Source organism: Xiphophorus couchianus, chromosome 6 (assembly GCF_001444195.1).
Source record: "Xiphophorus couchianus chromosome 6, X_couchianus-1.0, whole genome shotgun sequence".
NCBI lineage: Eukaryota > Metazoa > Chordata > Actinopteri > Cyprinodontiformes > Poeciliidae > Xiphophorus > Xiphophorus couchianus.
Window position 1 is genome coordinate 16,905,926 of NC_040233.1, and position 15,844 is coordinate 16,921,769.

The window sequence follows — 15,844 nt, forward strand, 5'->3', positions numbered from 1 at the left end:
ACACTGACTGAAGTCAAACATCTCAGACATCTTGTTTTGTATAAGAGTCCAAACATGTTCATATTACCAGAAAATTTGTTTTGTCTTCTGAAACTGATTACATATTAACATGGTTTATTACAATCAATTAAAGTAAACTTCCTTAGTCTTTTGCTAAAGATGTATTATGCTTCATCTCTTATACTTGACAGCAATTAATTGACTTTAAATTCTGCTTTAAATTAGAGTCACAATTTTGTAGTAAAAACAAATGGAAACAAGGTTTTCAGTATTAGAAAAAAACATTAATTACTAAATATAATAATCATACTAAATGTATCAAACATATTACTGCCAAATATAATTGATTAATATATGGTGCCTGGCAAAATCATTCATATTTATTTCAGTGTAGGGTTTTTGGGGTTTTTTTTTAATTGCGTGCTCAATTGCAACAGACTGGTATATTATTGTGAAGCAGAAAGAAAATCATTTAAAGGTCAGACATAAAGGATTAGGCTTAAAAGAAACATTTTAAACTTTGAACATTAAATGGAGCACTTTCCAGGCTACTATATGGAAATAGAAAGATAATGGGCCAACGCCAAACCTACTAGGACATAATTGTCTACCTAAAATGACAGGCCAGGGCAAGAGAGCAGCAACCAGAGAAGCAACCAAGACGTTCGCAGTAACCTGGAAGGACCTGCAGAAATCCACAGTTCATGAGATCATCTCTGTGTGGGACAAGACATGAGCTGCCACAAATCTGGTCTTTATAGAAAACTGGAAACAATAAAAGCAGCTTCAGAAAGAAAGCAGCCTAAAGTTTGTCACAAGCTATATAGGAGACACAGCAACGTGTGAAAAGGCTGCTCTGGCTAGGATGGGGCCAAAACTGAACTTTTTTCTCTACACATGAAGCACAAAGTGTTGTTGGAAAATAACACCGTGTATCACTACTTAATGCAATGTCCCCTCCTGTGAAACATGGTAGTGGCAGCATTATGGTGTGGGGATGTTTTTCTTTAGCAGGGACAGAAAAGCTGGTAAGAAAGGCGAGTCGGCACAAACCTGAAATACTAACATACAGTTAGAACTGTGGTCAGAGGTGGTTTTAAGACACACTGACTCAAAGGGTTGAATGAAAACTCACACTATATTTTGTCAGATTTCTATTTAGGAAAATGCTACATAAAAACCCAATAAAACACATTACTCTTTTGGTTTCCCAGGGATCTGGATACTTCTCAATGTGCTATTTTTCACACGTGAGTGTGGCTTTCCTTGACCAATAAATTTACAATAAGCAAGCGACTTGCTGAATTCTCTGGTAGAAGTGTGCAACAACCAGTGTTACTTGACTTGTAAATATTCACAGGGATTTGTTTTGCACCCACATTCTCAGATTTTTGGACGTTTCAGGTCTCACCCAGTCAACACTCTGACACGTGCTGTTTTCACAGCCACCAAATTACTACACTGGCCATTTTCTCTCCCACACATGCACTGCACCTCTGCCTCTGCTGATGCACACATCAGTGGCCAGCTAGTGTTGACCACTCTCCCGACTCCCACACGCCCACAGAGAGCATGTGGTTAGGTAACTGAGACTGGCACGGCGTTCTGGAGGGGGTGTGAGGCAGGAGGAGAGGTGGGCAGATATGGCAGCAGAGCGGTGCTGCCGAGCTGATGATGCAAGGAACTGAGCTCTAACAGACTTTGTGAGGACAAAAAGAAAGTAAGCAAGCGTCTTTTGTCATCTTATTGTTGCAGAATTGTGCACATGATGTTCAATGACAAAACAAATTCCTTGGAAAGCTTTCCGAAGAAAGGGAAACGGTTTGCCAGCACTACAGCAGGGAACCAGAGAAGCGCTGCCTGCTGAATTTGAACTGACTCCTACTCATGGCCAGGTTCATATTCCAATGAGCACTAAGGCAGCAGAGATGTGCCTACATGACACCCCCACAGTGAGCAGAGCTGCCTTCAATGATCATCACATGCTTGCTTTCTGTTTCCTGCCAGAACCAGCGCAGAGTAAGTTGCACAGCAACATATGAACGTGATTTTTTTTTTTTTTTTTCACTAAATCGGACTCATTATCGTGGAGAAGACAGCAGCTCAGCAAACAGGACTAAGAGATAAAGAAAGAAAAAAAAAAAGAAAACTTCGCTATCCATGGTTCTGAACTGACAACTCGCAGCAACAACTTCTTAAAAAACAAACAAACAAACAAACAAAAACATTTTAAAACACAAATCATGCTTTTCATGTAAGGATATGGCCACTCTATTATCCGCCTCGCATATTTCCTAATGATGTTGTCCTCTGCAAATATAAAGAGCGACCTGTCGACGGTGAGGCAGTTCTGCCGGTGAGGGACGGGGTTGTACAGAGCCATGGTCCGGGCCCGCTGCGCTTTGGCTTGCTTCATGGAAGCGGTCAGCCCGCCGGACGCGGCGTCCTGCCCGTCGCCACCGCGCTCCAAGTCGCCATCCCCGGAGTCCACCGTGGCGGGAGCGGACTCGTCTCCGAACCGAGCCATTCTACAGTGAAATAAAAATAAATAAGGAGTCAACCAATTAAGACAATCTTACTTACAAGGAGAAGTGCAAACGGTGCAAAGATATTCCACCTTTAGTCCGCTGTCAGCTTTTCGAGCTGTAAGATTCCTTTACAAGTTGCACAATCCTCTCACTCCATCTCCACAAGGCGAAAAAAAAAAACTATTATACCATTCAGCTGCTTCAATTTTCTGAAAAATCTTCCATGAATCAAATCAAGGTAGCAAAGAAATCAACAGTTTCAGAGCGCAACAATCAGCTCTGAACAACTTTTAATGTGCGCGCCTCTCTAACTAGGGCAGTTTATAGGACGACAAAAAAAGAGAGAGAAAAAAATATCCACTGAAGTTGTAATCTTCTACCAACATCCAAGCCGGTAGTGAATTGGCAAAGCGCGGGAAACAAAAACTACGACATGCCCATCAGAAGGAGAGTTCCGAGACTCGTTTTTCAAAACTTTACGCATCTTCCCGCTGTGATTAACTTCTGGAAAATAAGCCAGTTTGCCTCATCTCTTGAAGCGTCTTTCGTGTTTGAACTGATCACCTACTGGAAAGGAGGGGGGAAAAAATCATCAACCAGGAGCGCTTAAAGCACCGCCTGTCCCCTCCCACAGCGCTGCACTTCGTGGACATTTCAAAATTCATCTGAATGGAAGCTGCCGGAGAGGAGGGACGTGCATTTAGTTACCATAGCAATTAGTTTGTTGAGGATGAACAAAAACATATCCTCCAAAACAACAAAAAAGTGACTATATACAGCAGGCTGTGTGGGTTCAAAACACAATTATGTAAAGCTGCTGGTGGGTGCTGTGGGAAAAAAAGATGTGTGAAATCAAAATCAAACTATGTACAAAATAATGCACAGAGAGATAAGAGGTTTGTTCCTCCATAGGAATATTTTTGGCTGCCTGACAGACATACAGTGTTGTCGTCTTTCCTTTAACAGTGACAGACTGTTGCAACATGTGAAAACTGGGCCATTGTGCTAATATTGGATTAAAAGTCAGGGGTAAAAATAGAACATGAAATAGATCTTAGGGCCGCTCCCTTTTTTGAGGGAAAGCAGAAGAAAGCAGGGTCTTTTTCACTCCCTGCCACAAGTGAGACCTCATTAGGCGACTGGACGCTCTCACTCCATCTGCTCCCCTCCCCACCCCCCACCGTTTTACTGAAGATGACCACTTCAGCCCCCACAGGCAGATTATTCAACTGATGCGGACATTTTTTTTTTCTTTTGATGATAACAATCAATGACGGCATTAGTCACCCTGAAATCCTAGCTCAGTTTTTCAGGTTAATAGCTGATTGATGGGTCCTACTGTGCAAACAAGCAGCGAGGGACGGTGAAAACAAGGGGAAAGGCAAAGTGACAAAATCTCACAAAAAAGTTGAGATGTGGAAAGAGAAAAGTCTGAACAGGATCTATGAATAAGTTTCAGAAAATACTTCTGTTTGCTGCTCTTTACTGTATAGGAACCAGGTTGGAGTGTCACTACATGCAAGATCTAAATACACAAGCATATAAAATCCTGATTGACATCCATTTCTACTTTATGGTAGACTTTACAGTCCTTGCAAACATATTCACACTATTAAAAGTGTTAATCTACAAATTTAGAATGCATTAATTCTGTTAAAAAAACAACTCATTGGCCAGTTTATTAAAAAACACCGAACAAACAACAAAAAAAAAAGACAACAGACAGGTCAGGCATATTGCTGTGCAGAAATTTGTATCCCGTTATAACATAACAACCTGAGTTTTATAGCCTCTTATGAGAACAGCAAACCTAACAACGTATCACCAAAGACCTAATTTGACAAGAACAGCAACGAGGATATTGATAAAAAAAAATATTCCAGGAAGCTCATGGTAACTTTGGCTGGGATACATAGCTCAGACAGAAGAACATGTTGACCGAACAGCTATTAGTCATGCAGTCCGTAAATCTGGCCATTATGAAACAGCAGCAGGAAAAGAGCCACTTTTGAAAGAAAGACATGAGACTTAAAGAAGACACTCTGGTCTAAAGAGATCAAAATTGAATTATTTTTGCTTATTTTCAAAGCAACATGTAAAGTAGAAAACCAGCCCAGCACATGGTTTTGAATACACACTCTCCACTGCAAGACATGGTGGTGGCGGGCTCATGCTAAGGAGACATTTTTCTTCTGCAGGAACAATGCAGACATAATAGGTGGAGGAAAATCCTAGAAGAAAATATTTTAAAGACTGCAACAGACAACGTGACGCACAAAGACCCCCTCTGTCCAATCTGTATGTGCTTAATCTGTGTTATGAAGTTTCAACACGTGCAAAACTGGAAAAGACATACCTAGGGAAATATGGCTCTATGGCTCAGGGAGACAGGGTCTATGAATGTGAACTATTCCTAAAAAATATATGAAAAAAGAATTCCCTTCCACATGACAATTAAGCCATAATTTGTGCAGGTCTATCAAACAAAGAAAAATCCCAATATAACACATGAAGATTATGGTTATAAAGTGACAAAATATAGAATATGGGTGTGAATATTTTTTTGTAAGCCCTCATTACAAAAAAACATCTCCTCGTGTGTTGCCTTACAGAAATATTTGTCCATCTCTGCCAAAAGCACATATCTCTCCCCGCACTCGTGTCTCCAGCTCTCTCTTTTGCTGTTGTTTCCATAGCTACATAGCTCTCTTGAATTCCTGCTTCTTTCTTTTCATTTCTGCCAACAAAAGCCATGTTGCACAATAGAGCAACCTCATCCTACAGAAATCTGCTTCTCCCAACACACAGACACGAGCACACCTCCCAATCGGGGTCACTGGACATCTTGCGGAGAGGAAGCTGACAGACTTGTGCAAAGCACCGTCGCCACACTGATGCTCCAAACAACAGTATGCAGATGACCAGGTGCAGCCTGCTTTAAGACTGTTTGGCTTTTGTTTGCAGCCTACTCAGAGAAGTACAAAAATAGCACCGTTAAGCGAGCACAAAAGCTTTAATAAATTTGCCGGGGCCTTACCAAACTTTGAGAAAGATTAAGTCTGCTGCCACAGCTGAAATAGACGTGCAGTTTTACATTTTGGTCAAAGAAGCAGCAAAGAGTCACATCTTAAACATCACGCATGCAGAGGGGAAGGCTGAGGAAGTTTGGCTGCAGGTGACATGCAACGAGAGCTGAAACGTTAATGGCACTTTGTGCCAGAGCTCTGAAGGGCATTTATATAATTGCAGACAGGCTTTCACCCAACATTGACTGGAGTGGTTTTAGCATTTTATTTTTCTCTCTGTTCCCTAGCAACAGACACTCTCTCTTCTGAGTTATGTCAGTTTGATTTGTCTAATAATGGCTTCTTATATCGCCGCAGATTGGCGCAAAGCCGTGTCGGTTTATGTCGCATATTTACATAACCAGTTACACATTTCTTAACGAGAGTCCAGATTTGTTTAGCAACACACAAATTTGGGTCAGAATGTTGGAATAATGTGGAGAAATCTCAATTAAAAGGCCTGTGAGAGGGGGAAAAAAAATCTCACACATTCAATCATCGGCTCTACAAACATGTCATATTACCCATTAAAGAGTGTTAATAGCCTTTTAACGTTCTGAGGCGAAGCTCACCAGCATTCAGAAACTCTACTGCTTACTTCATCACACACATCAGCTCTACTTTGATTCCCTAGCATCCCCTAATGGACAAATAACCACAATACATTTATAGATCTTCCCCCCAAAAATTACATTAATCATCTATTTTGATACATTTTATTTTTATATGTGTTGTATCTTGTGAAGGACACAGGCCTAACAATAGTGTATAGTAATAACATGGAAATAGAGAGGAGCTCAGTTAATAGAAAGTGGAAGAGAAGAAGAAGAAGGGAGGAGGGCTTGTCATGTTGGTTGACTGGAGATTGCACTGATACCGCGCCTCTTCACGTTCAAGTGGTGAGAGGTAGACAATCAAACCGCTCCCGCTCCAGAGTTCAGAGGTTCACAGGTAAGCATGAAGAGCTCCACCATTAATTACACTCTAAGAAATCTGACCAGACAAACTGCAGAAAAAAAGTGGTTAGAGCTGATTTGACAACAACAAAAAAATTATATTAATAACTGAAGCCAATAAAGGCATACACACTATTTCTCAAAATATGATGTGGAAAATATTTTAAATCCCTTGCACGTTTAAGAATACATGGGAAATATATAAAAACATGTCTAAGATAGTAAGAAGAAAAAAGTAACGTTGAATCATTTATTTTCAAAGGTAAAAAGGGTTCAGCATTAACAATCTGGATGTTGCTGTCGTATAACTAGTTATTTTTCAGATGAAACTGGAGTCAGTTCCCTGTGATATGCCAATTGTGTGTGAGTGGGTGTCTTGTTTTATTTAAAGAACGAGAGACAAAGTCTCTTGAATTTTAGCATGATGCCAGCAAATATGACAAATAAGGAACTGAGAAAAGCAATGCTTGAAGCACATCGCACTGAAAAATATTCCTGAATCAACTCTAAAATGTGGGATGGATTGTGGTTAAAATGAGAAAACTTAGACAATTGGTGCATTTATTGCAAAGTCACAAAATTGCAGAGGATCAGATCTAACCTATTTGTGAATGTACAGTGCCTTACAAAAGTATTAACTCCCCTTAGACTCTTTTATTTGGATTTTATGTGAAAAACCAACACAAAGTAGTATAAATACTAAAAAATTAAAAGGATACGTGGTCCAAAAAGGAGGCTAAAACAAGTCTCATTTGCAGATTCTAAATCATATTAAGGGGAACATACAATATTAGGAAGAATGTGCTTCAGACATAAGAGACCAAAATGTTAGAATCAGCTTGCAACAGGCCAGTGCAGGGGTGGGCAATCCTGGTCCTCGAGGGCCGGTGTCCTGCAAATCTTAGATGTCTCCCTGGTCCAACACACTTGAATCCAATAACTCAATCACCTCCTAAGTGCAGTCAAGTTCTCCAGAGTCCTGCTAATGACCTCATTATTTGACTCAGGTGTGTTGAAGTAGAGATGCATCTAAAAGTTGCAGGAGACCGGCCCTCGAGGCCTGGAGTTGCCCACCCCTGGGCCAGTGCCTCTTAACATACAACCAAAAATACACATACTGGTTTAGATCACAGTAAATCCATGTATTAAATCTAATCTAAATCCAGTAAGGAATCTGAGGCAAGACCTTCAAAAAACATGTACAAATATGTTTTTCATCTAATTTGACTGAGCTTGTGCTATTTTATAAAAAAAAAAAAGGTCAAATATCTGTCTGCATGTGTAAAGCTGGTAGAGGCACACCCCGCAAGACCTGCAGGTGTAACAGCAGCAAAGTGTTCTTCAAAACCCTGAGTCAGGGAAGCTGAATACCAATGCACACATTAATTTTCTACCAATTCACAAATATAGACTAGTTTGTGTTGGCCTATCTCAATTTCATACAATCGCAATAAACTATGTTGAAATCAGTGGTTGAAATGTGACAAAATGCCAAGTGTAAAAACGCTTTCAAAAGTCTGAATAAATGTAAGTCACTCCAATATCAAGATGACACTAACAAGGGTGTGAAATAAAAAGCTGCAACAAAATGGCATAAAATGGCTGACTATTTGCATGGTCTTAAATAATATGTTGAGATGTTTTAAAGCTCCAGAATAAATATTTTGTGGGTTTTTCTGAACAAAAAAATTAAAAAGCATAGTGGTTTGTGAATGCGTCAGTTAATTTGAGCACATCTACAAAAGACACTCAAAAGTGTGGAGTGAGTATGAGATCGTCCCTGGAGTAACATAAAATCTTAGACGTACCAGTTAAGTCTTCATAAACATGTCTGCACATTTGCCCATGAGAGTGACCTCATCACAAATAATAAGTTTAAGAGATAGAAATGCAAATCCATTCAAAAAGTGCATTGACTCTAAAACAAAAACATTTTAGCTGTATCTCATATACATACAGGTAACTACATTAGATAAACTTAAGATCAAATGTATGTTAAGTAATGTATTATTATTGTTTAGCTCTAAGTTGAATTGTAATTCTGTGCACCACAATCCAACACTCATGTACTATTTCACTTTCATTTAATTAAAACCACAGAATTTACAGTGTAGCAAGATATTCAAACTTCCCAGCAATCACCAGATCATCATAAGACAATTTAAACAATTGTATGACTTTTGTGTAACAATTATTTACATAAAGTTCACATGTAATAATGAACTTCGTTCCAAACACAGTGGAATCAATTAAATCATTAGTTTTCCTAAGAGTATTTTTATTAATTATAATATTAAAAATTCATAATCTTAATTGTTATGTGAATGTTATTACTACTAGAAGCAAAGAAGGAGGCTGGCTGATTAAATAAATATAGTTTTGTAGGAAAATTACTTTTCTTCAGGCACAAGAAGCAATATTATTATTCATTTAAATTTGAGTTCCTGTCTAGTTGATTGCATCCAGTTTTGTTCTCTACCAACACTCAAAATGCTTCACTTTTCTCCTACTATTTTGTGCTGCAGAAGAAAAAAACGATACTCGTAGACCCAAAACTATTAGATAAAAGCATATTTAAAATTCTGTCTGAGTAACTTAGTCATAAAATAACCAATTAATTGCCATAGTTTTAGTAAACATGGAAATGTCTTGGTGTATTAAGTATCTGCTGAGGCTGTAGCGTGTCACATCTTCTATTTTGATGACAGACAGACACGTCGCAGCAGGAGTTGCAGATGTAATTATTACTGTCAGTACTGGCTTACATTGTATTTCCAGCTCAGCAGTCCTTTTATTATTCGTGCCTGCTCACATTTAGGTCTTTTTAGAAACATGAAACTGGCTGCCATAAAGAAGCTTTTTGTTGACAAGTCTCAGATCACGTTTTTGACCAAATCTGTCTCCACAAAGCTGTAATTTACAGGTTAATACGAAAAACCATGTATTATCCTTGTGGATTTTTTTTTTCTTTCACTGAGGCTTTCATCGTACTCCTTGCAGATTTATCATCTTTACATGCACAATTTAAAAGGAATCCTTTGAATTGGAAGCTCTTTTATACTTACTCCCACTCCTTCCTGCGGGCTTGTGGTGTGCTCTGTATTTTGTGAGCCTGGTGGGCCATAATGATGTCCTTCTGCTCCACAAGACCCCCGCGCCGCCGCAGTGCAGCGTGAGGGCTGAGGGACCCCGAGCCCTGATCAGACGAGCCGTCATCCTGACTGTAGGGCACGTCAAAACTGGCTGCACGAGGGGGCAAGCCAATGTTCTCAGGACCGCCGTGGGGGACCTGCAGGGAGCAGGAGCGAGCCCCCTGAGCCAGGCCAGGACGGGCAGACGGGATGGGCCTCCTCCAGTCCTCAGGCTCCGGCAGGGACAGGGAGGACTGGACATGAGCGTGACCACGGTGTGATGGAGAGTGGAGAGTTGGTGTGAAGGAAAGGGAGAGGGACTGGTTGGAACTGGTGAGCATATCTGCAGGGATCAGGAGTTTGGCAGGTTCACCATAATTCTACAAATGGGAAGAAAAGAGAAGCAGAAGATGACGAGTGTGAGATGGCAGTACTAATTAGAGAAACACTGACAAGCCAGAGGGGCGGGGGGCTGGGGGGGGGCATTTTGGTCCAGACTCAAATGTTTCAGCAACCTGCAAAGAGACTGCAATAAATTGAAGTCCAAGTGGAGCTCAGAGAATCACAACTTTTGTCTTTTGGTCTGCACCATGACCTATTATCTGTGTTTTTAATTAACTTTTCAAACAGATTAATAAACATTCTGTATAGATGTTTTTTTTTTCCTTTTGAGTTCAGAGATCCATATTATTTTATTGAGTGGAAATGCTGTAATTGTTCTCAAATTCTAGCTAAATGTTCTACTCCACTGTATTTAGCTCTAATTACCTAATGTCACTTGGATGTGTTAGACACTATAATGATGTACTGTTGTTGTGCACATGCCAACTCCTTCATTTAGCTGTTGAGACTTTTTTTACCTGCTGATATTGCTGTAGAATTTTTTTTTCCCTCATTTAAGCAGATTAGAATGGTCTGAATATCAGCTCTAGCTGAGTGGTTCATTCACAATATTTTTTATGTAGTGCTATGTGGTTTCTAATCTTTCTGTGGCGGACTAAAAGAACCCGTTCTAGTTAGAGATTAGGCTTTTATCTTTTAGATCTGACCTGCTGACTCCAGTTTTGACTGATTCTGATTCTTCTAATCGCTACATACAACAATTCCTTTGATTGCAGTTGAATCCAACTGAAAATAAAGGATTTACATTATTCCCATTTAGGCACATGTTCCGATTTTTGTCAAGCAAAAATCGGAACATGTGAACAAAGTGAATGTTGTTGGCTGGTGAATTTTTAGAGCAAAGATGGAGGGAGATTTTTGATTTATTGCATTTAATGAAAAGGTTAAAAAAAAAACAATAAATTGTTTTTTTTGTCAGGCAGATCATGATAAAATCAGAACCTTTTGGATGCGTCCTTAGTTTTAATGCTTTAATGTGAAAAGTAACCATTTCTGGCTACATGACGGTGCTGATTCTACTCTTTTAACGCTGCTTTGTTTTTGCTTCTGTTTCTTTAAGGTCCTCTCTGTCCTCTTTGAAGGACTGGTTCTTTAAAGATGGGATTAAGGGATGAGGATTATTACAGGTAGCACTGTAGGAATTATATAAATATATTATATATTGTGATTTGGTTAACCATAAGACCGATCAACAAGTGGAATACGTTTCTGTAAAACCTAGAAGATTTTTTTTCTCTAAAGTCAACAATATGCACATTTTATATTAAATTTTGTACACCAATAAGAACTGTGTTGATGCAGTAATTCATGCAAGAGGAGTATAGAGTACATAGAAATGTACATACTTTACAGTAGCCTGATTTATGTCCTCAAAACATCCATTTTGATTTGTCCAATGTAGTATTCTAATTTTCTGAGACTCTAGACCGTAAGCCATAATCATTTAAAATGGCTAAAAATATAAAAAATAGAAGCCTAAAACAATTTACTCTATGTACAATACATTTCCATAAAATCACAATTACATTTTCTGAAATGACTGGCAAGATGTGTGACTCTTTGCTTAGAAAGACAATATTGCTTCAAACAAATCATAGTTTGTTTTACCTGGAACAAGTTGTCTATTGCTTTTACACATTTGACCAAAAAGGAGTTCATGAATCTTCATAATTTTTGTGATTCTCAGACACAGGAGTTGCTTGTCCAGGGATCAACAGCTGACATTTGGGTTTGAGTTTTGTCTTTTTTAGTCATAATCTACCAAAAAAAACCCATAATTTTTTTCTTTCTTTCTGCTGCCTGCAAAGTGTATTTCTTACTGAGACAGAGAAATGTTATGGGTCAGACTTAGTGTCAAAAGGCTGGAAAACAGCAAGTTTGCACGGAGACAGTCAGTCAGGAGCCAGACGGAACAAGGCCGCTGGAAGCTGAAAGGAAGATGACTGAGTGTGGAGGAGCCGAAGCAAAAAAGCGCTCGATGACTCACTCATCATCAGCAGCAGGGGCTCCTCAGACATGAACTGGACACAGCCTGAGCTGAGCTCTGCCCTCCAACACTGGAGAAGCGCCTCTATGAAAGCTGGCAGAGGCTGCAAGGTCAGCGCACACATTTAGAAGGGCAGTCTGATGGCACCTTTATGCTGCTCGGCAGTGGGATGTCTTTGATGGTAGCACAAAAGATGGTGCTGTAGGTGGTTTTATCAGTCTGCTGTGGAGCAATGGATGAGGGGCAATTAAAGGTCAAGGCTGCTTATATCAACAGGCTATAAACTATACAAGAGGAAGGGTGGATCCCTTACATCTGACAGACTTATTCAAACAAGAGTAAAAGCACTCAGTTTTTACATGGTTGTAAGAATTTTATTATCTGTAAAATTGGAAACACCTTTGTGGAGGAGTTCTTGCTTATTTTTATTCTTATTTATATATTTATTTATTCAAATTTCAGCTCCTAGGCTGTGATCTCCTTCAATTAGTGCCCACTAAAACAACAGGCGCCCCCTTCGTCCAATTTGTTCACGTCAGCCGCACGTCGACAACCGCCTTGGAAATGCATTAACTAGCCAGTTAACGGGTATTGTTAATTAGGCTGCCGCTTCTTTATTCCTGTGGAGTTAAGTGTTTGACGCGCAGGAGAGTGGAGGAGGGAGAAACAAAGCAGCACTCAGAAGTGTGGAAATAGATTGCTAAAATGCACACTGGAGGATTGAAGCACTACCTGCGACAAATAGGGAAACATAAAAAAAATATATATGTATATATCAGTGAAATTATAAATGATCAATGGATCTGATCGGCTTACCTTGAGGTGCGGTGCGCTCCTTCATCCTGAGCTGGATCCTAAATCCATGCCCCCTCCCTCCTTCTGTCTATCTGTCACTCAATCCGTCCAAGTTTGATGCTCAGAGGAAGGTTTCTCCTTGAGTGCTGCTGGTCGCCGCTGTATGGTTATAAATACCGTCGGGTGGCTGGGAGCCAGAGCCGTGTGGCACACATGAGAGTAAACACGCGTGGAGACAAGATGTGAGGCGAGGAAATAATCCCGACCATCTTCGCGCAAACCGGCTGCCCGTGATATGAGTCACTTGGTGTGTGGATTACGACGCGCACGGATGTGGCTCCAAAACTTCACTAGGACAGTTTAGTGGTTATTCTCAGATCACTGGTTGAGGGAGGGACAATAAAGGGGGGGGGGGGGGGGGGGAGAAGGTTGATGGAGAAAATGCAACAGGTGTCTATGTGGAGCAGCAATGTGGGTGCAAATAACTCTGATATGTACCACTAGATGGTGAGCTAAAGCCACACTCTTTCCACTCCGCTGAAAACACCAAAAAAAAAAGACAAGTTGCTGCTTATTTTGCATTTTATCTCAAAACAGCAAATCAAAAATCACAACACACACACACACACCCCAACAAGAAAACAAATGATGACGTATTAGATGTTAAATAACTTTCCGGGCCCCAGATGAATTGTTTGACTAAAAGAAACAATTACATTCGTATTTCAATCCTTTGCTATAGTTTCAAAAGGTGCTAAAGGAGCACAGAGAAGAAGCTTATTAAATAATAAATTGTATTTATGAACCTAGTAATGACTCACTATACTGTCTTCTCACCATTTGATGAATCATTTTTAATGACAAATAACTGCTGAGTTGTAAATAAGCCCTTGCTCTTGATCATTTCATTGGTCATCATTTTCCCCATGAAATAAACCAACATTTTACTGGTTCATTAAATGTTTTGATGTTTTCAGTATACTTACCTTCTGTCTTGTTAGCTGCTGTGTGCTTGTTTTGTTTCGCTCTCTGCGCCACCTTATGTTGGATTTCAGCTTCATAGAGTTTGCTGAACTCTTTTTCATTAAACTCACCATAACACAATCCTGCCTGTTTCCTGTCTGCTTCTGGGTCCTCCATCTCCACAAACCATGACAACAATATTGCTTTAAAATACAGAACTCATGTTCATATAATCTTTTAGTTCACTTGTAATGCAACTAATTTTTTATGTCAAATTTCCACAAAAAATTATCTAACAAACAGTCTTACATGTAGTTTAGATACCTTTCTTTGTCTAGTTTAGTTCACTTATACTTGAGGCCTCTTCTGGTGCTTAGGTTTTTTTTATTTAGTTACTCTACTCATACAGTTCAAATTTGTAATTTTATTCTATTCTTTTGCATTCACTCTGTTCTAGCATAGTATGTCAGGTTTTGAAAACAAGGTTTTGGAGGCTACTTTCTCTGGATAAGAAGGATGCAACCCTGTTTTGTGGGGGGAGATTTATCTACATCAGGTATAATTACACCAGTAGAGCTAATTACAGAGAATAGTTTGTCTTTGATTAAAACAGAGCCAGGATGGTCTATGTAATAATTAAAAGGTCACTCATGTTCTTTTTAAACCAATCCTGTTATTCCCACGGCTGAGCATGAGTGGGACTCTGAGCAGTACAGAAACCATCTGCTGCCACCGACACTGGAGGAGAAATGAAGACTTCAAATCCACACGTGCTAGACGTTCACATTAAAGCTCTTGTTACCTGTCTAAATCTCTTGATTTTCCTCAGTGGATCGCTTTGCATGTCTTTGTCTTAATCAAATCAGTGCTGTTCTTCATTCTCCTCATTCTGCTGACAGCTATGTAGCCTGTTCCCCTAGTCATCACTTAAGTGTTTAACTATCTAAGAGCAGGGCTGAGCATTTCTGTGAGATATATGGTTTTATGGAAGAGTAGTGAGAATGTAATAATTGGTTTAATTTGTACTGTCCTAATCTTTCTATCCTTTAATAAGTTTTAAAAATCAGTTGAAAGTGTATTGTTGTGTCCTTTATTCATTTTTTTAACAAACACCCTTTTTTCCCCAAACACTCTTTCTATTGATTTCCAAATAAATAAATCTTAAGATTTCCCAAATAAGATACATTCATTTTTAATTAACCTAATAATTAATTAACTATATATATATATATATATATATATATATATATATATATATATATATATATATATATATATAACAATATTAAAATTTAGCCATTTCTTCTGTTGCTAGCCCAATTTTTTTTTCTAATTCTCCCCAATATTGTTGCATCATCTGTTAGACCAATAGACTTCGGTATTTGAAGTCTATTGGTCTAACAGACTTCAAATACCAAAGTATTTCGGTATGACGCGGGCTCCGCCCCCATGCGGGATTAGAGCAAACCTTCAATAAACAAACAACGATGCAGAGGTAGTGAAACTCAATCCGATACATCTTTTGAGTAGGTTTTTCTTTATTAGCCAACACTAAGGCCAAGATGACATGCATGAAAATTCTCCAGCGAGTCCTACATTAGCCGGAAACAATGGAGAAATCAAAGTTAAAGTCCAAGACTTTTGTAGCCAGAGGAAAAATTAGTCTCATTGGATGTGAGTGTGAAAGTTGTGTCCGACGCATTTTGCACGTACAAAACAGATGAGTATTACTTAAATAATACTGGCTTGTGGAAATCTGCCATCAGGAAAATGCTTAAAAATAAACAGTAGCATAAAAAGGTCCTTAAATGTAAATACCGCAGTTACTGCAGCGTTGTCATGCTGCCACAGAGCTAACATTGGAATTTATACAATGGTAGCTCATAAGGAAGTCATGCTTCCTTATGAGTGAAGGAAGCAAAACGATCTTCACTCATTGATCTTAGATTTGACTATCATACTGTGTCATTATGACAACAACAGTTACCTTCCTGCAGAATAACATGTGGTAGTTATC

General features: G+C 39.2%; 1 protein-coding gene across 5 annotated transcripts in view; it reads right to left on the minus strand.

The window, feature by feature from the left end:
- Positions 1–13,172, minus strand: part of LOC114146626 (voltage-dependent R-type calcium channel subunit alpha-1E-like) — a 61,635-nt gene extending 48,463 nt beyond the window's left edge. Inside the window, exons 1-3 of one of the 5 annotated variants that reach the window (XM_028020884.1) lie at positions 12,886–13,171; positions 9,615–10,060; positions 2,265–2,528 (exon numbers count right to left, since the gene is read on the minus strand). In XM_028020884.1, coding sequence (XP_027876685.1) covers positions 2,265–2,528; positions 9,615–10,021 — 671 coding nt within the window. In that variant the 5' untranslated portion in view covers positions 10,022–10,060; positions 12,886–13,171. Of the gene's footprint in view, positions 1–2,264; positions 2,529–2,617; positions 3,136–9,614; positions 10,061–12,885 lie in introns of those variants that run through there. The other 4 variants (XM_028020885.1, XM_028020882.1, XM_028020883.1 and 1 more) reach the window with 4 other exon arrangements.
- Between the last annotated feature and the right edge of the window lie 2,672 nt (positions 13,173–15,844).